The 24,999-nt window shown below is 36.5% G+C and overlaps 1 protein-coding gene across 5 annotated transcripts in view; it reads right to left on the minus strand.

The window, feature by feature from the left end:
* Positions 1–24,999, minus strand: part of TRIM37 (tripartite motif containing 37) — a 115,027-nt gene that overhangs the window by 83,156 nt on the left and 6,872 nt on the right. For 4 of the 5 annotated variants that reach the window (XM_024757656.1, XM_024757653.1, XM_024757652.1 and 1 more), the window contains exons 3-9: positions 19,092–19,132; positions 17,399–17,515; positions 15,390–15,477; positions 14,243–14,365; positions 12,471–12,594; positions 11,542–11,609; positions 1,834–1,958 (exon numbers count right to left, since the gene is read on the minus strand). In XM_024757656.1, the coding sequence (XP_024613424.1) occupies positions 1,834–1,958; positions 11,542–11,609; positions 12,471–12,594; positions 14,243–14,365; positions 15,390–15,477; positions 17,399–17,515; positions 19,092–19,132 (686 nt within the window). The remainder of the gene's footprint in view (positions 1–1,833; positions 1,959–11,541; positions 11,610–12,470; positions 12,595–14,242; positions 14,366–15,389; positions 15,478–17,398; positions 17,516–19,091; positions 19,133–24,999) is intronic. The other variant, XM_024757655.1, reaches the window with a different exon arrangement.

Consider the following 24,999-nt stretch of genomic DNA (forward strand, 5'->3'; position numbering starts at 1 on the left):
ATTGCGGTGCACAGGCTTCTCATTGCAGTGGCTTCTCCTGTTGTGGAGCATGGGCTCTAGGTGCACGGGCTTCAGTAGTTGTGGCTCCCAAGCTCAGTAGTTGTGGTGCACGGGCTTAGTTGCTCCGCGGCACGTGGGATCTTCCCGGACCAGGGCTCGAACCCGCGTCCCCTGCACTGGCAGGCAGATTCTTAACCACTGCACCACCAGGGAAGCCCCTAGCCTTTCTTATTTGGCCTCTTTTCTTTGCTGATCAATGAATCAACAGATGGAACACCTGCTTCCTCTATACTGCAAATCATAAACTAAGTTTCTAGTAAAAATTACAGTTAAGTTATAAGGCAAGTTTTCCAATAAGACAGTAAGGTTTACTAGAGAGGGAGAGGGCCCTAAGGTGACCTTTTCCCAGGGAAATCTCCTTAATTATCAGAGTTTTATTTTTTATTTTTTGGTGGTTTTTTCTTTATTGATGTGCCTCCTACCTCCCCCATCCCAACCCCAGTTTCAGTCCCTTCCATCTATACCCAAAAAAAAGGTAGTGAAAGGAAGGTATTATTGGGGCTCTGAGTCCCTTGTGCAATTAGAAAGGAAAAAGAAATCAAAATAGGGACTTCCCTGGTGGCGCAGTGGTTAAGAATCGGCCTGCCAATGCAGGGGACATGATTTGAGCCCTGGTCTGGGAAGATCCCACATGCCGTGGAGCAACTAAGCCCGTGCACCACAACTACTGAGCCTGCGTTCTAGAGCCCATGAGCCACAACTACTGAGCCCGCGTGCCATGACGACTGAAGCCCGCACACCTAGAGCCCAAGCTCCACAAGAGAAGCTTACCACAATGAGAAGCCCACGCACTGCAACGAAGAGTAGTCCCCGCTCGCTGCAATTAGAGAAAGCCCGCACGCAGCAAGGAAGACCCAACACAGCCCAAAAAAATAGTAATAAGTAAATAAATTAATTAAAAAAAAAAAGAAATCAAAATAATCACTGGATGTGACAGAGACTGACACTCAAGAAGTCAAGCAGAGGGACTTCCCTGGTGGTCCAATGGCTAAGACTCCTCACTCCCAATGCAGGGTGTCCAGGTTTGTTCCCTGGTCAGGGAACTAGACCCCACATGCCGCAACTGAAGATCCCACATGCCACAACGAAGATCCCACGTGCGGCAACTAAGACCTGGCGCAGTCAAATAAATAAATATTTTTTTAAAAAAAAGAAGTCAAGCAGAGTTGCTTGCCTGATAACCTGTTGCAAGTAGTATCAGTATAGGAGTTTACCTCTATCAATGGTACCCAAACTTTACTGCAGAGTTACTTGAGGTGCTCAAGATTCATTTTCTAGATACCACCTCCAAAGACTGTCAGGGAACAGGCCTGAGAATTTTCACTTTGGAACAACACTCCTGCTGGCTCTGATACAGGAGATCCATGTACCCTATTCTGAATTGTAAAACCCTTATCTTCATATATGGTATTTATATCAAAACTCGTTTCATTCCACTGATGACGGATAGAGTAATTCAGAAAAGGTATCTTCAAAACTGAAATGGCTTACACTATCAAAGAGGCAGCCTTGGACTATTAATGAATATCCTTAGTTGACTCAAATCTATTTAACAAGAGCAAATACCCAGCCCTTTTATTAATATTCAGTGCTTGAATAAAATATAAATATTGTATCTGGCTTGTTAATTCACAAAGAAATGAAGACTTACCTTATTGGTCAGGGAGAACTACCTGAGTTCTAGTTGTTAGCAATAGCTTTCTTTTGAAACAGGTATATGCATTTGCACATAAACTTCAAAAGAAAATAAAGTAAAAAGAAAATGTGTCATACCTGGTAAAGTCTGGTGGAACAGGAGTGGTAACAAAGGACGCCATGGGCTTTCGATGAACTTGCTGAAACATCATGAGGATCTCTGAGCTCTTAGATATCAACTCACTCTTACTACAAGATCGCAACTGTTTGAGGAAAAGAACTGTCTGAATAAAAAAATTACTATGCATTGGCACCCCCAAAATCCTTAATAAAGAAGGAAAATGGAAAGTATTCTTGTTATATACTGAAAAAACTGAGATAAAGAAAAATATTGGGTTGGCTAAAAGTTTTGTTCGGTTTTTTTCTGTAAGCTGGCTGTAGTAGCACTTAGTTGTCTTTAACTTCATTCAAAAGTTTTGTTAGATTGTATATGACAGCTGTCATATTAGGGTGCATTTAAAGAAAGACTTCTCAAAATTGGTGAATTTTTGTGTAGCCATTTTAACACTGAAGATGGAAGAAAAAAAGCAACATTTTCGGCATATTATGCTTTATTATTTCAAGAAAGGTAAAAACGCAACCAAAATGAAAAAAAAAGATTTGTGCAGCAAATGGAGAAGGTGTTGTGACTGACTGAACACGTCAAAAGTGTTTTGCAAAGTTTCGTGCTAGAGGTTTCTCGCTGGACAATGCTCCACAGTCGGGTAGACAAGTTGAAGTTGATAGCAGTCAAATTGAGACATTAATTGAGAACAATTGACGTTATACCATGCGGGAGATGGCCGACATACTCAAAATATCCAAATCAAGTGTTGAAAATCCTTTGCAACAGCTTGGTTACGTTCATTGCTTTGATGTTTGGGTTCCACATAAGTGAAAAAAACCTTGACCGTATTTCCGCACGCGATTCTCTACTTAAACGTAATGAAAATATTCCGTTTTTAAAACAAGTTATGACAGGGCTTCCCTGGTGGCACAGTGGTTGAGTCCGCCTGCCGATGCAGGGGACATGGGTTCGTGCCCCGGTCTGGGAAGATCCCACATGCCGCGGAGCGGCTGGGCCCGTGAGCCATGGCCGCTGAGCCTGTGCGTCCGGAGCCTGTGCTCCCCAATGGGAGAGGCCACAACAGTGAGAGGCCTGTGTACCGCAAAAACACAAACAAAACAAAACAAAAAAACAAGTTATGACAGGCGATGAAAAGTGGATACTGAACAATAACGTGGACCAGAACAGATCATGGGGCGAGCAAAATGAACCACCACCAACCACACCAAAGGCCGGTCTTCATCCAAAGAAGGTGATGCTGTGTATATGGTGGGACTGGCAGGGAGTCCTCTATTATGAGCTCCTTCCGGAAAACCAAACAATTAATTCCAACAAGTACTGCTCCCAATCAGACCAACTGAAAGCAGCACTCGACGAAAAGCGTCAACAGAAAACGCATAATATTCCATCGGGACAACGCAAGTCCGCATGTTTCTTTGATGACCAGGCAAAAACTGTCACAGCTTGGCTGGGACATTCTGATTCATCTGCTGTATTCAACAGACACTGCACCTTCAGATTTCCACGCATTTAGGTCTTTACAAAATTCTTTTAATGGAAAAAATTTCAATTCCCTGGAAAACTGCAAAAGGTACCTGGAACAGTTCTTTGCTCAAAAAGATAAAAAGTTTTCAGAAGACGGAATTATGAAGTTGTCTGAAAAATGGCAGAAGGTAGTGGAACAAAAGGGTGAGTACGTTGTTCAATAAAGTTCTAGGTGAAAATGAAAAATGTGTCTTTTATTTTTACTTAAAAACCGAAGGCACTTTTTGGCCAACACAATAGCTTCTTTCAAAGTGGGTTTGAAAGTTAAGAATCTAGGTTTATTAATTTCCATTATAACAGTAAAGTTATTGAGTAAATGTATTTGATTTTAATGTATTTTTCTCTCATTGTATATTAGCATAAATCCAATTCTAAGCAACTACAAATGTATTTTAGACTGGTACAGTGAAGCCATTATGTATATAAATGAACAAACCCCTAAAAGTCAACGACCTTCAAACAAGGATTTCTCAAATTGCACTCCAGGGAACAGAGAAATGTTACGACCTAACAACACAGAAAAAAGTCTTAACCTCTATCAATCTAGGAAATGTTAAGTTATACCAAAGGTAAAAAGTGAGAAATCCAACTTAAGCAAAATAAGCATGGTAGTTAAAAGACTACTGATTTTGTACTCAAGACAACCAGTTTGAAGTCCTAGTCCTGCCACACACCAATTATGTGGCTCAGAGTCTGTTAATGCGTAAAACTGGAATAATATCTACCGCTGCTTGCTTTGCTGGTTTGTTAGATCAAGCATGAAGCTGTATGTGAGACAGCTTTGTAAACTGCTATGGGCTGAATCGTGTCCCTACCCCAAACTCATTTGTTCCAGTCCCAACCACCAGTACCTCATAGTGTAACTATATTTGGAGATAAGCCCTTCAGAGGACAAAACGAGAAGGCAGCCATCTGCAGCCAGAGAGAGAGGTCTCAGGAAAAACCAAACTGCCAGTACCTTGATCTTGGACTACCAGCCTCCAGAATACTGAGAAAATAAATTTCTGTTGTTTAAGCCTCTTAGTCTATGGTGTTTTGTTACGGAAGCCCTAACAAACTAATACACTATCAAGTGCCATACAAATGATATTCATAAAACCCACTACAACTGGGTTTATGTCTTTTAAAAGATAGTTGCTTATAGCTCACCAAGAATAACGATATAACATAACTGGTATCATATGATAAATACCAAGATTTATAGCTTTCATTCAAATATTTATTGAATGCATACTATGTGTATCCCTCCTTGACCTTATTTCCTCCAAAGGTAGACTTTTAAATAGATACCTTTAATAAAGTTAAGGTAGCTCCTTTTACTCTTAGTTTGCTGAATAATTTGGCCATGAATGAGGATCAAATATAATTGAATGTTATTTTAAAAATTAATATTATTCTATTCATTTCTACTTATATGTTCATGTAGTTTTGCCCTTTAAACTCTTGAGTTACAATCAAGAGATTTTTCTGATAATGAAACATTCCTTTCATTCCTTTGATTAACCCTACCAAGTCTTGCTTTCTTGTTTTGTTTTAGTAAGTATCCTACTAATTTTGATTTGTCAGTATTTTAAGATTATGGTATTTATGTTTATAATAGAGTTGGGCTTTAATTTCGTTCTCTTACAGTGTTCTTATGCTGACTCGTTATTAACATTACATCAATCTCAAAGACTGAGATGTTAGCTTTGGTACATTTTGTATTCTTTTAGGAAAAAAAGTGTTTATGATAGATAACAGATATTTAAAGATCTGGTAAAATTTTTCCATTAGTCTGGATCTGATGTTTTTTGATGTCTTTTGACTATATACTTCCAATATAATTTACGTAATGTTTCTTAGTTTAAATTATACTCTTTCTTAAGTCATTTTTGGTAATTACAATTTCCTGGAAAACTATCTTCTTCATGTAGATTCTACCTGAATAAAGTTGCTCATTTTTGTAAAGCACATAGAATAGTGCCTGGTATATAGTAAATGCTATATCCATACTTACTTTGTAAAATATTTTTATTATTTAAATTTCTACTGTATTTGTAGTCATGTCCCATTTTTCTTCCCAATATACTGTTGGACATTTTCTTCATTTTTCCTAATCAACCTTGTCAGAGTATCTTCTATTAAATTAATTTATTCGAAGATCCAATACTGGGTATGTTGATCCTCTCAACTATTTCATGGCACTCTCTTGTTATTTCATCACTGCCTCTGTGATTTCCTTCCATTTTATGCTTCTATACCATTGTCCTTTTTTCTGTCTTTTTTCACTTATTCATAATTTCTTAAACTTCATTTCAGACTAAAAGTTTCCTTCTAAATATCCTTTAGCTACATCTATTTTAATAATTTATCATTCCAATGGCAATGTCCTCCTTCACTTAAGAACTATGTAGATATTTAACATATATTTAATTTTTTTTTTTTTTTTTTTTTTTTTTGACCCCTGCATCTGCAGGCAGACCCTCAACCACTGCGCCACCAGGGAAGCCATAACATATATTTAAATGCGTACTTACATACATATATGTAAATTTTTAAACTGTGTTTTTGATGTCTATCTTAATTATACTGTGGTCACAGAACATGTTGTTTATATAAATTTATTAAATTTCTTCAGAATTCTATATACCTTAGTATGTGACAAAATGTTGAAAGTGTTCCATGTGTATTTAAAAAGAATATATATTCTTCAGTTTGGGATTCAGAATTCCACATATACCTTTTAAATAAAGCTCTCAATTTTCTTTTTCAAGGATCTTCTATTCTTACAATCTGTTGTTAGTTGGAACTATTAGTTTATCAGATTTAAATAAAATAAAATAATTTATTTTTAATCACTCACTACAGATAGTAATTTTATGAAAATCTTATAATTCTGTCAGCATCTGCATTATATATAATGAATTTATGTTTCTGGAACACAAAATCATAACTGTCCTATCTTCCTAAGGTAGACTGTTCCCTTTTTATCACTCGTAATATTTTCACTTTAAATTTCTCATCATTCTCTAGATCTGTCTTAAGAAGTTCACCATGGGATTTTTAGAACTTCGACTTAATCCATTTACATTTATTTTTATTACTGATGTCAGTGTCATCCACTAATGACAATACACAAAATCCAAAAAAATACTCAACCTAAAAATAACCAAAAAAAAAAAAAAAGGAACAAAGAGCAGGTGGAACAAACAGCAAGATATTAGACTCAAACTTCACCCTATAAGTGAGCACACTAAACATCCCAGTTAAAAGTCAAAGACTGTCAGACTGAATTAAAAAAACTAGAGCCAATTGTATGCTGCCTACAAGACACACACACTTTAAATATTTAGGAAAAAATACATTAAAAATAAAATGACAAGAGTAAGATATGACATAGTAATACTAGTTAAAAGAAAGCTAAAATGGCTTTTTGACATCAAATAAACTAGATTTCAAAGCAAACAGGTCTTTCAAACTGATAACAGAAATTCATCAAGAGAATATAACAGTCCTTGGACTTTCCTGGTAGCACAGTAGTTAAGAATACGCTTGCGGGCGTCCCTGGTGGCGCAGTGGTTGAGAGTCCGCCTGCCAATGCAGGGGACACGGGTTCGTGCCCCGGTCCGGGAAGATCCCACATGCCGCGGAGCAACTAAGCTCCTGTGCCGCAACTACTGAGCCTGGACTCTACAGCCCGCTCGCCACAACTACTGAAGCTCGTGCGCCTAGAGCCCGTGCTCTGCAACAAGAGAAGCCACCGCAATGGGAAGCCCTCACACCACAACAAAGAGTAGCCCCCGCTCGCCACAACTAGAGAAAGCCCGCACGCAGCAACGAAGACCCAATGCAGCCAAAAATAAATGAATGAATGAATGAATGAAAAAAAGAAGTAGTAGGCAATATGAACTGCCCTATATCTAAATTTTTTTTTTTTTTTTGGTTGTACTGCACAGCATGTAAGATCTCAGTCCCCTGATCAGGGAATGAACCTGTGCCCTCTGCAGAGGAAGCACAGAGACTTAACCACTGGACTAACAGGGAAGTCCCAAGAACTGTCCTGTATCTATTAAAGAAACTGAAAACTTTTTGTTTTCCTTCTTTCTTTCCACAAAGAAAACAAGGCCCAAATGGCTTCATTGGTGTATTCTATCAAACAACTAAGGAAGAAACGTTATCAGTTCTACACAACTTCTTCCAAAATACTGAAGAGGGCATAATTTAAAGCTCATTCTTTAAGGCCAGCATTACTTTGATAACAAAGCCAGATAATAGTTCTTTAAGAAAAGAAAACTACAGTCTAATATCCTTCATGCACAGAAGTGCAAAAATCTTAAACAAAATTTTAGTTAATCAAATCCAGTAATATATTAAAAGGACAATACATCAATCAACTTAGGGTTTTTATCCCAGGATAAAAGTTGGTTTAATACTTTTCTTAAATGTTCATCTATTTTAAGAACTAAAAAGAAAAACCATACGATCATCTCAATATATGCAGAAAAAGAATTTGACAAAATCCAACATTCAATCCTAATGAAAACTCTCATCAAACGGAAGAGATACGAATTCCTAAACCTGATGAAGGACATCTACAATAAACCCACAGTTAACATCATACTTGAATCAACACTATACGAGAAGTTCTGGGCAGTAACACCTAACAAGAAATAAAAGGCAGCCAGATCAGAAAAAAATCTGTCTTGGACTTCCATGGTGGTCCACTGGCTAAGACTCCACGCTCCAAATGCAGGCAGCCCGGGTTCAATCCCTGGTCAGGGAACTAAATCCCACATGCCGCAACTAAGAGTTCACATGCTGCAACTGAAGATCCCATGTGCCGCAACTAAGACCTAGCAGCCAAGTAAATAAATAAATAGAAATACAGAAAGACAGGAAAGGAAGGGGGAAGGGGGGAAAGGGAGAGGTAGGGAAGGAGGGAGGGAGGGAGGGAGGGAGGAAAGAAGGAAGGAAGGAAGGAAGGAAGGAAGGAAGGAAATCTGTCTTTATTCAGAGATGACATGACTATCTGCAGGCAATCCAATGAATCTACAAGATAGCCACTAGAACTAATAAATGAATTTAGCAAAATCACAGGATACGAGATCAATATACAAAAATCAATTGTATAGATACAAGTCAGAAATTGGAATTTTTAAAAAACATCCTTTATCATATCAAAAATTCTGAAATACTGAATAAATCTGACAATAGATGTGAAAAACTTGTACCTTGAAAGCTACAAAACACTGCTGAAATAAAGTCTTCTTCATGAAATGAAGACTCAGTATTGCTAAAATGTCACATCTCCCTAAATTGATCTATAGATACAATGTAATTCTAATCAAAACCCCAAAACTTTTTTTGGCAGAAATTAATAAGCTGATTCTAAAGTTCAGATGACGATGCAAAGGATCTGGAATAACAAAAAACAACTCTAAAAAAAAAAGGAAGAACAAAGTTAGAGAGCTAACACTGCCTTTTATTATAAAGCAACAATGATCAAAACAGTGCAGTAGTGACATAAAATAAATCAATAGACAATGTGTATATGGACTAAGTTTTGAAAAAGATGCAAAGGCAATTCAGTGAAGAAAGGCTAGTCTTCAACAAATGGTGCTGGAAAAACTGGATAGCCATATATAAAAAACAAAAACAAAAAGACTACCTTGGATCCATACCTCACATACAAATATGGACCAGGGACTTCCCTGGCGGTCCAGTGGTTAAGACTCCACACTCCCAATGCAGGGAGCCTGGGTTCGATCCCTGGTCAGGGAACTAGATCCTTCATGCCACAACTAAAATATCCTGAATACCGCAACTAAGACCTGGTGCAGCTAAATAAATAAAAAAATTTTTTTAATGGATCATATGCCTAAATATAAAACCTAACACTACAAAACTTCTAGAAGAAAACACAGGAGAAAATCTTTGTCACCTTGGGTTAGGTAAAGATTTCTTAGCTATGACAGCAAAAGAACAAATTGGTAACTTACACTTCATCAAAATTTTAAAACTTCCCTTTAAAAGACACTTTCAAGAGAATGAAAAGACAAGCCATAGACTTGAAGAAAATCTTTGCAAAGTACATATCTAATAAAGGACTTCTATCCAGTTTTTTTATAAAGAACTCTCAAAACTCAGTAAGAAAACAAACAAGTCAGTAAAATGATGGGCAAAAGATCTGAACTTCAAACAACAAAGAAGAAGATCTGAACAGACACCTCAACAAAGAAGATATATGGATGGCAAATAAGTTCAAGAAAGGATGCTTAGGATCATTAGGTATAAGGCAAATGCAAATTAAAACCATAATGAAATATTATTACACTCCTATGAGAACAGCTAAAATTAAAGATTGACTATATCATGTGTTAGCAAGGATGCGGAGGAACTGGCACTCTCAAAGACTACTGATGGAAATATAAATGGTACAATCTCTTTGGGAAAACAGACAGCATTTATTGAAAACCTAATCATGTATCTACCACTCTATCTTAGGAGGACCCAAGAGAAAAGGAAATATATGTCCATCTATAGATTTGTAAATGAATGTTCACTGCCACTTTATTTGTAAAACCCAAAACCAGAAAGCAAACCAAATGACCATAAACAGTTGAATGGAAAAACAAATTGTGGTATATATATACAATGAAATACTACTCAGCAATTAAAAAGGAAACAACTATTGATATATGAATGAACTGCAAAATAATTCTGCTAAGGAAGTCAGACATAAAACAAGTATATAATGTGTATGATTCCAATTACATAAAATGCTAGAAAAGGCAAAATTATCTATAATGACAGAAAGGAGATAGGGGGTTGCCTGGAGAGGGAAGTGTTGGGAGAAGCAGGAGAATTTATAAAGAGGCACAAAAAATTCTGGAGGAAAAAAGTTACTACTTTGACTATGGTGATGGTTTCGCAGGTGTATACATTTGTCAAACCTTATCAAATTATACACTTTAAATACATGCAGCTTATTTTTTGTCAATTATCCTTCAATAAAGCTGTTAAAAGAAAAAAAAAGTGCACAGATCCCCAGATCCCACCCCTACTCCACTTATAGCTGGTTTAAATTTGTCCTATCACTCCAGCAGAAGGCTGCTAGTTTATTCTCCAGAAGGGATAAAATAAAATCTCTGGACTAGGAGAACAACATGCACAATTAAGAATGGGAATACTGGGGAATTTCCTGGCAGTCCAGTGGTTAGGACTCCGAGCTTTCACCACCGAGGGCTCTGGTTGGGGAAATGAGATGCCGCAAGCCATGCAGCACGGTCAAAAAAAAATACTGAAGAGAAAAACAATATATAAATACTTATGTACTGAACTCTACCAGCCAAACTATCAACCAAATGTAAAGATTGAATAAAAATATTTTCAGACATGCAGTCTCAAAAAATTTATTCTGATTACTCTTTCATGAAAGCCACAGAGGAAGTGTGATACCAAAACAAACGTGTAAATCAAGAGCATGGAAGCCATGAAAATCAGGAATCAGGATTCTTGGGTTGAATCCCAAGAAAGAAATGAAGGGGATCCCCAGGATGATAATTAAGAGAACAACTGCATGAGACAGCTGTGTATCAGGCATAGAGAGGAATTCGAGAATTCCAAAAACCAAATTCAAGACAGATAAAATTATCAAATATTTATGTGACAGTATACATTTTATTTATTCATTCACTATGTACTTTATCCCCACCTACCCCGAATCTAAATTATAAACTCTTTGAGGATTATTTTGCCATTGTGTCCACTGTTGTGTTCCAAAGCACCTAAAGCAATGCCTGCTATCTATTTGGTATGTAATAAAAGTTTCCTTAATAAATAAAAATGCTAATTTTACCCTAAGAATCATTATGTGTAAGTAATTGGCAATAATATTCTATCTCGAAGTCACCACTTAAGTCACAATGTCAGAAGATTTTAATCTTTTAAAGATTCCTATTGGCTATTATTCCCAGTAAAAATAATTGTTTTTTTCAAAAACAAAATTAGTATTATTTTATCTAGTTCCCATACATGATGGAGAAACCTTGAATCAGCTGATTCCTATTTCATAAAAATCCCTACTATAGCACACAGATCCCCAGATCTTTTGATCTTACAGAATCTGTCAAAAAACAAAACACAAAATAACTTTTAAAGTACATGAACAGAAAAAGGATAAAGACTTTATCTCATTTCATTTAATATTTCATCACCTGGTGCTCTACTTCCTGAAGTAAGGATTCCAACAGTTCTGTTTCTTGTGTCAGAGATGTCTTCTGACCTATTTAAAAAACAGGAGAAGACCAACACTCAGGCTTCTTATGGTTCAAGAATAAAGTTAAATTTCATTGAACATGTTCAATAACAAGGAATCAATCTCAAGTAAGCAAAACTTCTTCATTACAGCTACCCTAAAAATTTTTTCCAGAGTTTTAATTATAGTAGCTTTGACAAGAGGATTTCAGAACCAACCCTAACTACAGTTACAGACAAAGGACAATGCAGGTCTATTAAATACTTCTAAGAAATATACAGTGACAGTATACTTTGTAATGAAATTAACATTATTGTTTCTTCTAAAGGAATATAAAGCTATAGAAAACTAACATTTTTAATCAATCAACTATTCTAAAATAATTCCTCCCCCCAAATTTAAATGCGGCCTAAAAAGAAGAATGTAGTTAAGTGGGCCATTTGTTTATATTAAATGTCAGCAAGAGGTATGTGCTTTGAACATAATAGGAACCTGTAAAAAAGAATGTCCAGAGAGGAAAACGGTCTCAAAGAAGCTGCAAACACAGAAGGATAAAGGAATTATTGTTACAGAAATTATTATTATAGAGAAGGAAGAAAGAAACTGCTTTACATGACACAAAAACAAAACAAAAAAAAGATAGGCACGCTTGCCAAATCAGACCACCTACTTTGTAAATCACAAAGTCTGAAGAACTGGAAGCATATCCCATGAAGTTACCAGAAGTTGTATCAATTTGGTGTAATGTTAATTGATACAGAGGAACAATTAACAGGTAGAACTTCTATTTTTTAAAGCAATCTTTTCCTAGCCTATAATAACTCACCAACCACTGAACCTCAAGGAGGTTCAAAGCACCATGTACACAAGCAGCATAGAAAAACTCACCCATCAGTGTTATAAGCTTATTCTTCAGCTGTGTGTCTAACCGTGCAATCATCATCTCCACCGCATTTCTAATTTCCCGAACACGCTCATCTTTTGCACTTCTTACAGCTTCGACATTTCTTTCCTAGAAGATAAGCAGGTAAAAAAATTTTAGGACTCCTCTGGTGGCGCAGTGATTATGAATCCACCTGCCAATGCAGGGGACACGGGTTCGATCCCTAGTCCGGGAAGATCCCACATGCCACAGAGCAACTAAGCCCGTGCGCCACAACTACTGAGCCTGTGCTCTAGAGCCCGCGAGCCACAACTAGTGAAGCCTGCGCACCTAGAGCCCGTGCTCCACAACAAGAGAAGCCACTGAAATGCGAAGCCCACACACCGCAACGAAGAGCGCCGCTCACCACAACTCGAGACGGCCCGTGCACAGCAACAAAGACCCAACGCAGCCAAAAATAAATAAATAAATGTATAAAAAAAATTTAATTGAAGAATTTTCTAAATAGAAGTAAACAGACATTAATGCAATCACTGCAATTATTCTTAAAGTCAGCTGAATTCCTGAAACTCAGAAAAAAAATCTTAAACAATTAAAGCATAACAAAGTACACAATATTTTAACAGTTAAACAGAAAGATATGTAATCACAAAAAAAACTGCTTTGGGTAACACATACAAAACACATACTCAAAGCCCCAATCATATAGGAAACCACTGTTCAAAACCAAAAAATTATACTAAAGCCAGTTCACATCACACAAAACTCTAAAACAAATGAAAAATTTGAAAAACCACATCTATTCCAATTTACAAAGTTTAAAATTTTTTTCAGAACGAAACAAAGAAAAAAATAGGGTTTTTAAAGATTGCAGAGTACATAGTTTTTTTAATAGCATACTACCAAAAATAAAAAGCAATCTTTCCTATACTTAGTATTATTATAAGCACAAGCAGTGAAAATCTCAAACTAGAACAACCTCCCTAATGCCCAAATTAAAATGCTGTCAAGAGAAAATAATAGAAAAAAAGGTAACTAAACGAAGGCCAAATAGAAGCCATCCAACTTGTTTATATTCCAAAATGACTTTGTGTAGCATACATGTAACTCAAAAACATTATTTTCTGTATAAAGAATGTTATAAATGATGATCTCGATCTTGATTCCTACATGAGTAAAATAAAGACAACATCTTGAGTTAGGAATGGTCTGCAAACCTCAGGAATAACTGTCATTCTGGTAACTTCAAACAAAATATTTTCCAAAAGTATATTTAGTACTTAAATGTTTGATGCTTATTACATTTTCCCATAGAAATAATATTACAAATGGTAAATAGCTCACCAGAGCTCTTTGACCCATACAGTATCTAAAGAGTAGTGTTAAATATTACTCTTTGAATTCTTCAGTTTTAATTCAGGACATCAGAAATAGCTCATTCCCTGGTAGCAGAAACTCTCCCAAAGAATGAATGACTTAATGACTGTAAAAGTCAATACTGATTCTGTCTAGGAGTCAATTACTGACTATGTAACAAACAGGCTTATTTAATTCATTCACTGATTTGCTATTTCTGCATAAGAGGAGGCAATTCTCTGGCTCCAACTTCAGAACAGGCGAGGGGTTTGGATGCAAATTCCTCAGCTAGTTTGAAGTTGGTGAGAACTATAAATATATCTTATCAAAATTTCAAATCTTGAGTTCAACATCTGATTGGTTTGTATTATAAAAAATATAGACTATAAAAGGGATAATGATCTTTCAATAGCAGTCTTACCACTTCTTGAACTAAGCTGATCAGTTCCATGAGACGCCGACGAAGTTTGGCTACCTCTTCATTCACTTTAGTAACATGCTGCTCATAAATTTCCGCCAAAGGTTTAAAGGTATGTCCACCATGCTATTTAAAGTAATGAGTAGTTTTTGAACATTTCCATATATCTCATCTGCATTTACATTCCTTCCTTAACACTCTATGGACTAATAAACTGGTAAATAATTTCAAATGAATTTTATCTTTTGGCTGCCTTCACTTAGTTAAAACAGGCCAGAGTTTGCTTAAAATCGCTTGGCCCATATAGGAAATCCTTCAAGATTTTAGATAATGGACTTTAGCAAAATGTTTACTTATCTAGAAGTTTTCACTCATTAGAAAGAAGCAAAATCCTTAACAATGGCCCAAACCACCTGACACAACCTTATTTGTCACTCTTCTTTTGGTCAGTTCTAGCCTCCTTCCATGACCTCAAACCTCTTCCCACAGCCCATTGCAAAAGAAACGTCTTATTCAAAAATAATTCTCTTTCATCCACCCTGTCCAAATTCTCCACCCACTTAACTCCTACTCAATCCTTTGGAGCTTAACTCAGGGTCAGGTCCCACGGTTATTCACTCTCATCAGCACTGTATACTTATTCCCAGTATTTATCACAACAGTAATTAAGTACAGAACTAGTTATTTGATATCTGCCGTGTTCATCTCTGAACCCCTAGTCTCTAGCACAAATGAATAAATTAGAAAGGTACTTGAGGAAGAAAGATTAAAAAAAAAAATCATAAGAACTAGATGTCTGCATTCATGTTGTTTCACAAATGTCTATAAAGTTTTTGTTCCATTTTAAAGAAACTAAAATTGGAAATCACAGCCAGGATATCAGATCAACTGATAAGAGTAGACATTTTACAGGTTTTTAATTAAAATAAAATATTTATGTAAGGGTTGCACATCATACATCAAAATCTCCAACAAAAGAAATTTCTCTGGAATAAGAGAAGGTACAATACCTTCCGCTATAAAGCAGGTACATTTAATTTTCATTCTATAAACAGAGTAAAATGATATTACTTTCTATCTAAATCAAACAAATATTTCAGTGCTTTCTACACTCTAATTAAAAATAATATGCTGAATTTGTTCCGCTTACCATTCCTCCCCAAAGTGCACACTGATGGCAGATACACTTCTTACAAGTCCAGCAAAATACACTAAGCTTTTCATGGTGATTTTCACATCTATACATTATGGGAAAAAAGTACAGTTATAAATTAAATAAATTTAAAAACTGGAACACAGTTACTGCAACAAATTCCTAAGTTTGGGCAAACAGGTCAGTCAATTTTAAATGACTATATCTCAGGAAATATAAAATGTACTCCATGGCTTCTGTGAATTAAGCTGAACAATTACATGTGGAGACAATTTTTTTTAAGTATTGTTTTCATCCATCTATAAGGACTTTAAAATTACATGAAAAATGCAGACTAGTTTCTATTTAAAGTACAAAGATAACATCATTTCTGAGAAACTGTATAGACGATAAATTCTATCCTATTACTACATTTTGGGCAAATCAGATTATGTGTCCATGCCTACACCAGCATGTATGCATGCACACTTTTTCTACATGTGACCAAAGTCAACAATAACCAAGACACAGGTGATTAATTGCACAATACCAGATCCTCATTAGAAATGAACAATTCAATTTAAAAAAGTTTTCCCTTAAACTGAATAAGCACAAGCAAAAGAATAAAGTTGGACATGGTTATTAATTGAATTGTGTGCCCCCAAATTCCTACATTGAAGCCCTAATGTAATTGTATTGGGAGTTAGGGCCTTTAAGGAGGTAATGAAGGTTAAATTAAATCACAGGGGTGGAGGCCTACCCAATAGGACTGGTGTCCTTACAAGAAGAGAATGAGACAGCAGGAGTGTGCACTCACAGAGAAAATGCCACGTGAGGATGGAGTGAGAAGTACCTATATCCTAGTCAAGGAGACAGGCCTCACCAGATACCAACCCTGACAATACCTTGACCTTGGACTACCAGCCTCCGAAACCATGAGAAAATAAATTTTGTTGTTTAAGCCACCCAGACTGTGGTATTCTGTTATGGCAGCCCTAGTAGTTAAATACCTTTAACTTATACCATATTAAAAAAGTAACTTAAAATAGATCAAAGACCTAAACATAAGACCTAAAATGATAAAACTCTTAAAAGAAAACACAGAGGAAAAGCTTCATGATACAGGATTTGGCAATGATTTCTTGGAAATGACACCAAAAGCACACACAACAAAAGTAAAAATAGATAAATTGGACTACACCAAAATTAACAACTTCTGTACATTAAAGGACACAATAAACAGAGAAAAAGGGCAATCTATGGAATGGGAGAAAATAGGAACAGAAAGTAAAATGGTGGGAAATAGGAAATTATTGTTTAATGAATTGAGAGCTTCAGATTTGCAAAATGGAAAAATTCTGGAGATTTGCTGTACAACGACGTGCATACACTTAACACTACTGAACTGTATACTTAAAAATGGTTAAGACAGTAAATATTATGTTGTTTCTTTTGCCACAATTTAAAAAATTGTTTCTCTTGCCTATAAAGGGGACACACTGTTGCAATTTTAAAAAGCTTTTCACTGATAAATCACACTGAGCTTACAGAAAATATCTAAATAGGTCGACATTTTGTATTTCTCATGTATAAGTAATCTGAATATCCAATAGGAAATTAATAAAAGCATGAAGAAACAGCATATTAGATACTATCTCATTTAGCATGATTTCCACACTACCGAATTTAGAATATAGCTTTTACAATATAGGAAATTTATCAGAACCATTATTAATCAATGGCTTATATATAGGCACCTTTAGCAAACCCAAGGGGGGGCCAGTAGGCATCAAGAAGCAAAGAAGAGAGATTAGTAATTAGCAAATTGTGGCAGTTCTAATCCTTTATGAGAGGCTTTAATAAAAGAAGTCAGAGTTAGAAGGGTCTTTCCAAATAGAGACACCCACACCATGCCAGAAGAAAATTGTCTTAGTGTTCACCTAGGAAGCTTAAACTTTCAATAATGTCATTAAAATACTATGTGGCACAATCTATGAAACACTTGAACAAAGAAACTAAGGACATACTTGTCCTTTTCATTTTCTTCATGTTTGGTGAGACTGCAGAGTTGAAGAGTATCAAGCTGCTGTGTTACTTCTTCTGCCCAACGACAGTTGACTAGTTCTCGTAGCTGGAGTGGAGCCCTGGAGAGGAAATATACATACATGTACTCTCAGTCAGGAATTTGAGATCATTTTCTAAAACACATTTCAAAGGTAAATACTGAGGTGACAAATGTGTTAACTCAATGGGGGGAATCCTTTCACAATGTATATGTGTATCAAACAATCACATTTTATACTTTAAATACCTTACAATTTTGTCAATTATACCTCAACAAAGCTGGAAAAAAAAAGGAAATTATAAATCAAGAAAAAATAAACACTCCTCAAAATAGGGCTCACAATCATATTCATACCATATTACTATCAAAATAGTAACAAAGACACAATGAAAAGTATGGTTTGTAACTTATTTTTACAATAATGTATCATTTACAAAAAAAACTGAATAAAAAATTAGCAATTCAGATTACGGACTGAATTCTTAATTCCTTAGTCTAAAGCTATACTCTCCAAAATGACAACCACTACTCATATGTGACTATTTAAATTAAAAATTCAAATTAGTTTAAAAAAAAAAAGAAAATTTCTTTACACAGTTACACTAGGCTTACTTCAAGTGCTCTACTGCCACAGTTGACAGCAAGGCTATAGAACATTTCCATCATACAGAAAGCTCTATTTGATACTGCTGATCTTCTTAAAAGTTAGTATGAAAAAAGTGAACAGTACATGAAGAAAAATGGGCAAAAGATATGAAGTAGTTTAAGAAAAAAAGAAATTATAAATGGCTAAAAATGTTTTAATAGATGCTCAGTTTCAATCATTTTTTTAAAAAGCAGATTAAAAACGAGATACCATTTTTCACTTAGCAGAATGACAAAAAAATAAATGACTGGTAATACCCAGTGTTGGCAAGAATGTGAGGAAGAAGCATTTTCAATATCTATTATTAGGAACATAAAATGGTAAAAAACCTTTCCCTTCAATGCAATCTGGCATCATTTGAAATATTCGAAAATGGAAACAACCTATATGTCTCTCAATATAAGCATAAAAAAAAATCAATGTATAATCTTACAGTGGATTATTATTCAAACACTGATTTTAAATGACATATATGTACATATGATCAATAAAGGCATCACCATATTTTACATGGAAAAAAAAAGCAAAGCAAAATAATATTATATCATTTGAGCTTTTTAAGAAAACATTTATATGTATACATCAGTACATACATAGAAAAATGTCTAGAAGAACAGGTACCCAAACCTAACACTAACAATTTCTTCTGAAAGTTAAATCATGAAAAAATCAAGTCGGGTATCAGAATCAGAAACCTTTTTATTACTATCTGGATTTTTTTAAACAGAAACTTTATTTTTTTTTTTAGTTATAAAAGATAAGTTAAGAAGTTACACAATGATTTTCCAAAAGAAAGTAAACAATGTAATGTATTCTACATAATTCTAAGTCAGGTAAACTAGTCTGCATTTCTTTATCGAGATAGATTGCTTATTTTCTCTTCAACTGTATTTGCAAGGAGTAGAAATGTGGCAGGTTGCAGAAAGAATGTTATGAGTATTAGGACACACGCTGACCCCATCACCTTACTACTTTCCAAATTCACAAATAATCATAGTAAAACACTTACCGGCAATGAGGACATTGAGCTCTCTGCTCTGTCAGCCAGCGCTAAGGAGGCAAAAAAATTAGATTTTGATTGCAGATAACACCATTAATTTGTACATGCTGAAACCTTACATACCAAATTTAATGAGTTTAACTCTCTAGTGCCTGCATTAATTATAGAGATACATATAGAATAGCAGGCAATCTGTTCTCATTATCATCGTGACAGGAATAAATTTTCAAAGGCACAGAACTCATTCCAAAATAATTACTAAGAAGCTATTCTCTCACAGGTAAGAAAGTGATCCTAGGACTCTGGATCTCACAGGGAAGGTGTGAATAATCTTCACAAAAATAATAATGATATTGTTACTCCCCCCCCCCCCCAAATAAGCCACTATGATGATTTACTTGTAACTAACCCACCACCATAAAATCTCTGAGGAATTTTAAGGTACTACTAAATTCCTTTTTGAAAAGCAATCTAATTGTAAGGTATATACATTATGGCTATATAAATGAGACAGAAAAACATAAATAAGCAATACAGCAAAACTTTGTCTTAAAAGAGTTCTACAGTTCAGTCATTTAAACATCTACATAACCTGGTTTCCTTGTAATTATAAAAAGTTTTACAAGAGAATAATATCTCTACTAAACCTCAAATTCTATTAATTTAACCATTTTAGTTATTATTGGATAGGGAGCAGTTTTACACCATATACAAAGGAGATGCTAATATCTTTCCCAAAACAATAGCTCCATGGTTAAATATTTTGTTTTAATTGTCTGGTAAACAGGTTTTGAGGTAAATAAATATATAATTCAATAGCTATGTACTCTCAATATCTGTTATTTCTGTTTATCCCTTCCTATTTCTATGAAAGAACCTAAGCTTTTACCTAAAGTCAAATAATTAACTCAGAAATAAAATTCCCAAGGAATCCTTAAAGAACAATAGAAGATTAAATAGGGGGAAGTGTACTTCATAGCACAGAAAATAAAGCTGTAAGAAAAAAAATAGATGGGAAAGGATTCCATTAACAACCTTGAACATCATTTCTTTGGTCCCTGAGCAAAACAAGATTTAGGTCAGGTTTCTTTCCCTCAAACAATGCTCTGCTAAAGTCATAGCACTCCTCCAGAACTGGTCTCAGGCCACACCTCTCTAGCCTCATCTTCTACCTCACCCTAGGGGATCCAGCAAGATTAAGTCTTTAAATATGTTTCCCCTCTCTGCCCAGGATATTCAACAACTCTCTTTAACTAGATTATTCCGGCTCATCCTTTAGATTTCAGATTATATGTCACTTCCTCCAGAAAACTCCATCTATAGACTATTTTAATACCACTGTCCTGCTTTACCACAGTAACCTATACTTCCCCTTTCATTGTACCTATAACACTTGGTATACTGACTTGTTTGTCTCCCCTGCCCTACTAAAAGTAAAAGCCCTATAAAGGTTGGGACCATGGTAAGGAATGACCCAGTCTATATTTTTTATTATGCCCCTCCCTTCCAGTCAAAACAGGCTTATTGCTATAATATATACCACTCTTGGCATCCTATTTGTGTATTTGCTTATACTGTCCCTCTATCCATGTGCTGTCCCATGGGAATGTCCACTGATTATGTCCATAATACTTTCCTGCCTATCCCAGGCTAGTGATCTTTCCCTTCTCTTATTATTTGTGGCATTTTTACCTTGTATTCTATAATCTAATTTAATCACAAAACAAATATGGCAATTTTAATATTTTGAGGAAAAACAATGTTTCTACCAAACCAAAACCAAAGGTAAGAACCAGTGATACAATATTAGTACTCAAATAATATTAAAGAAACACCTTTGTAGCAATTCCCTCACATGCTGCGGGGCAACTTAAGCCCATGCGCCACAACTACTGAGCCTGCACTCTAGAGCCCGCAAGCCACAACTACTGAAGCCCGCGCGCCTAGAGCCCATGCTCCGCAACAAGAGAAACCACTGCAGTGAGAAGCCCACGCACAGCAACAAAGAGTAGCCCCCGCTCGCTGCAACTAGAGAAAGCCCGCACGCAGCAAACAAGACCCAACACAGCCATAAATAAATAAATAAATAAAATTTTAAAAACAAGAATTAATTTCTCTCCTTCATTAAATGGAAGAATCACAAGCTTGAGACATTATTCAAACCTGAGTCTTATTCCTAGCTCTGGCACTTACTATGTGACACCAGACATGTGACTGATCTCAAGTTTCCTCATATGCAACAAGAGAATCAGCATTCCTACTCTGCAAAGCTGTTTAAGGGAAATCCTCAACAAAAACCTAGCAAAGCAAATTCAAAAAGAGTATACACCTTGACCAAGCGGGATTTATTCCTGGGATAAAGGACAGCTCAACCTACAAAAATCATTCAATATAATACATCAATCACATTAAGAAAATGAAGGAAAAACCCACATGATCACCTCAATGGATACAGAAAAGGCATCTGACAAAATCTAATATCCTTTCGTAATAAAAACACTCAGGCTTCCCTGGTGGCGCAGTGGTTGAGAGTCCGCCTGCCGATGCAGGGGGCACGGGTTTGTGCCCCGGTGCGGGAAGGTCCCACATGACGTGGAGCGGCTGGGCCCGTGAGCCATGGCGGCTGAACCTGCGCGTCTGGAGCCTGTGCTCCGCAACGGGAGAGGCCATATCAGTGAGAGGCCCGCGTACCGCAAAAAAAAAAAAAAACCCCAAGGGGGCCTGCGTGGGGGGGGGGGTGGTTCCCCCCCCCCCTGCCGATGCAGGGGACACGGGTTCGTGCCCCAGTCCGGGAAGATCCCACATGCCGCGGAGCGGCTGGGCCCGTGAGCCATGGCGGCTGAACCTGCGCGTCTGGAGCCTGTGCTCCGCAACGGGAGAGGCCACAACAGTGAGAGGCCCGAGTACCGCAAAAAAAACAAAAACAAACAAACAAAGAAACAGGAAAAGAAGGGAACTTCCTCAACTTGATAAAAGTCCATACATAAAAAACCCACAGCAAACATCATACTCAATGGTGAAAGACTGGAAACTTGTCACAAAGTTAGAGGACTCATATTTCCTGATTTCAAAGTTTACTACGAAGCTACAGTAAATTAAAAGTTTGGTACTGGCATAAGGACAATGAAATAGAATAGAGAGCCCAGAAATAAACAGAAAGGGACAAATATTCTATGATTCCATTTATACAACGTAGTCAAATTCATAAAGAAGGAACAGTGGTTACCAGGGGTTGGGGGAGGGTAATGGACCAAAGTAATAAAAGTACACAACCTTGTCTTTTTCCTGATCTTAAGGGGGAAGTATGTACTACAACATACCTATGAGAATGGCTAAAATTCAAGACTGAACATACCAAGTGTTGACATTAACATGGAAGAATGGGAACTCTCATACACTGCTGTTGAGAATGTAAAATGATACTATTATTTTAGAAAACAGTTTGACAATTTGTTAAGCAGTTAAACATACACCTACGATATGATATAGCCATTCCACTCCTATTTACCCAAGAGAAATGAAAGCTTAAGTCCACTGAAAGACTTGTATACAAACATTCATAGCAGTTTTCTTTGTAAATGCCCAAAACTAGAAGCAACCTGTATGTCCATCAGCAAGTGAATGGATAAACAAATTACGGCATATGCATACAACGGAATGCTACTATGCAGCAATAAAAAGAAATACTATTTTTTTAATTTTATTTATTTTTTTATATAGCAGGTTCTTATTAGTTATCTATTTTATACATATTGGTATATGTACGTCGATCCCAATCTCCCAATTTATCCCATCACCACCACCACCTCCCCCTGCCACTTTCCCCCCTTGGCGTCCATACATTTGTTCTCTACGTCTGTGTCTCTATTTCTGCCCTGCAAACCGGTTCATCTGTACCATTTTAAAAAGGAATACTATTCACCATTGTAAAGCAATTATACCCCAATAAAGATGTTAAAAAAAAAAAAAAAAAAAAAAGGAATACTATTGATACAACAACATAGATGAATCTCAAAATAATTTTGCTGAGTGAAAAAAGCCAGACCCTTAAGAGTACATACTATAAGATTCCATTTGTATAAAATTCTAGAAAATGCAAACGTATCTATAGTGATAGAAAGCAGATCACTGGTTGCTTGAGAACAAGATAAGAGGAGGTAGGGACTACCAAGAGGCACAAAGAAACTTCTGGGGATTAGAGATATGTTCATTATCTTGACTGTAGGGAGGGTTTTTCAAGTGTATACATTTGTCAAAACTTATCAAACTGTGTACTTTAAATATGTGCAGTTTATTGTATGTCAAATATACCTAATTTTAAAAGGCTGAAAAATTAAGAACAAAGTCAATAATTATTGGCAAATTGCTACCAATGTTAAAAATCAAGAGGGGGTAAGAAAAAACTGGATGAGAAAGATGTGGCAAAATAATGGGAAAAAATACAAAACAAGAACAGGTATTGAGAGAAAATCAGCTGAGTACAGCTAGATAAATGAAGACCTGGCCTGAAAACACAGCCAATGTTCCTGCTTTTGGGTATGCCTGTGGAGGCATCAGGGAGTCGTGGGTAGAGTGCTGGCCTGGGGATAAGTTTAGTCTGGTCTGTCACCAACTACTATGTGACTTTGGACAAGTCTATTCATGCGTCTGGGCCTTAGTTTGTTAAAATGACACAAGTATCTGGACTGCCAAAGATAGTTCAATTTCTGTGGACAAATGAACAGAGATGAGATGGAAGAGAAGGGAAAGCATTCAAATAAACAATATTACAATATGATTGTGTGGAGTGCTCAGCATCTCAAGGACTTTGCTCCTGTAATTACCCCTCCTCTCTCCAGCATCAATTATTCTCGACTGGTTCAGTCCCAGGAAGGTATAAACCTTCTCCTGAAAGATGACTCTCAACATCCCCCTTCAACCCATTACCTTGGTTCTCCCCTTTACAACAAGATTCTGTGACAGTTTTTTTTTTTTTTTTTTAACATCTTTATTGGGGTATAATTGCTTTACAATGGTGTGTTAGTTTCTGCTTTATAACAAAGTGAATCAGCTATACATATACATATGCTCCCATGTGTCTTCCCTCTTGCGTCTCCCTCCCTCCCACTCTCCCCATCCCACCCCTCCAGGCTTGTGACAGTTTTTATACTTGCTGTCTCATTCTCCTCCCACTCTGACATCAAGGTTTTGCCCCCACTGTTCCACTGAAACTACTTATCGGGGTCACCAATAACCCACATATTCTCAAATCCAAGGGATTTCCCTGGTGGTCCAGTAGTTAAGACACTGCACTTCCTGGTCGGGGAACTAAGATCCCACGTGCTGCGCAGTGCAGCCAAAAGACAAAAAAGAAAAAAAAATCAGATCCAATGGTCAAATCCCAGGCTAGAACCATATGACACAGCTAAACTACTCTTTTTTTTTTTAGTTTTTTATTTTATTTATTTATTTTTGGCTGTGTTGGGTCTTCGTTGCTGTGTGGGGGCTTTCTCTAGCTGCAGCAAGCGGAGGCTACTCTTCGTTGTGGTACACGAGCTTCTCATTGTGGCGGCTTCTCTTGTTGAGGACTCTAGGCACGTAAGCTTCAGTAGTTGTGGCACGCAGGCTCAGTAGTTGTGGCTCGCGGGCTCTAGAGCGCAGGCTCAGTAGTTGTGGCACACAGGCTTAGTTGCTCCACGGCATGTGGGATCTTCCTGGGCCAGGGATCAAACCCGTGTCCCCTGCATAGGCAGGCAGATTCTTAACCACTATGCCACCAGGGAAGCCCTAAACCACTCCTTTTTGAAACATGTTTTTCAGTTGAATTCTGTGATGCCTCACTACTCCTGGCTCCTTCTTATTATCCTGCTGAATCCTTCTCCTAACATCTAAACACTGAGTGACCCAGAGTTCAGACCTAAAAATCTCTTCCCACAGG

The sequence above is a fragment of the Neophocaena asiaeorientalis genome, unplaced genomic scaffold, assembly GCF_003031525.2.
Source record: "Neophocaena asiaeorientalis asiaeorientalis breed wild unplaced genomic scaffold, Neophocaena_asiaeorientalis_V1.1 scaffold327, whole genome shotgun sequence".
NCBI lineage: Eukaryota > Metazoa > Chordata > Mammalia > Artiodactyla > Phocoenidae > Neophocaena > Neophocaena asiaeorientalis.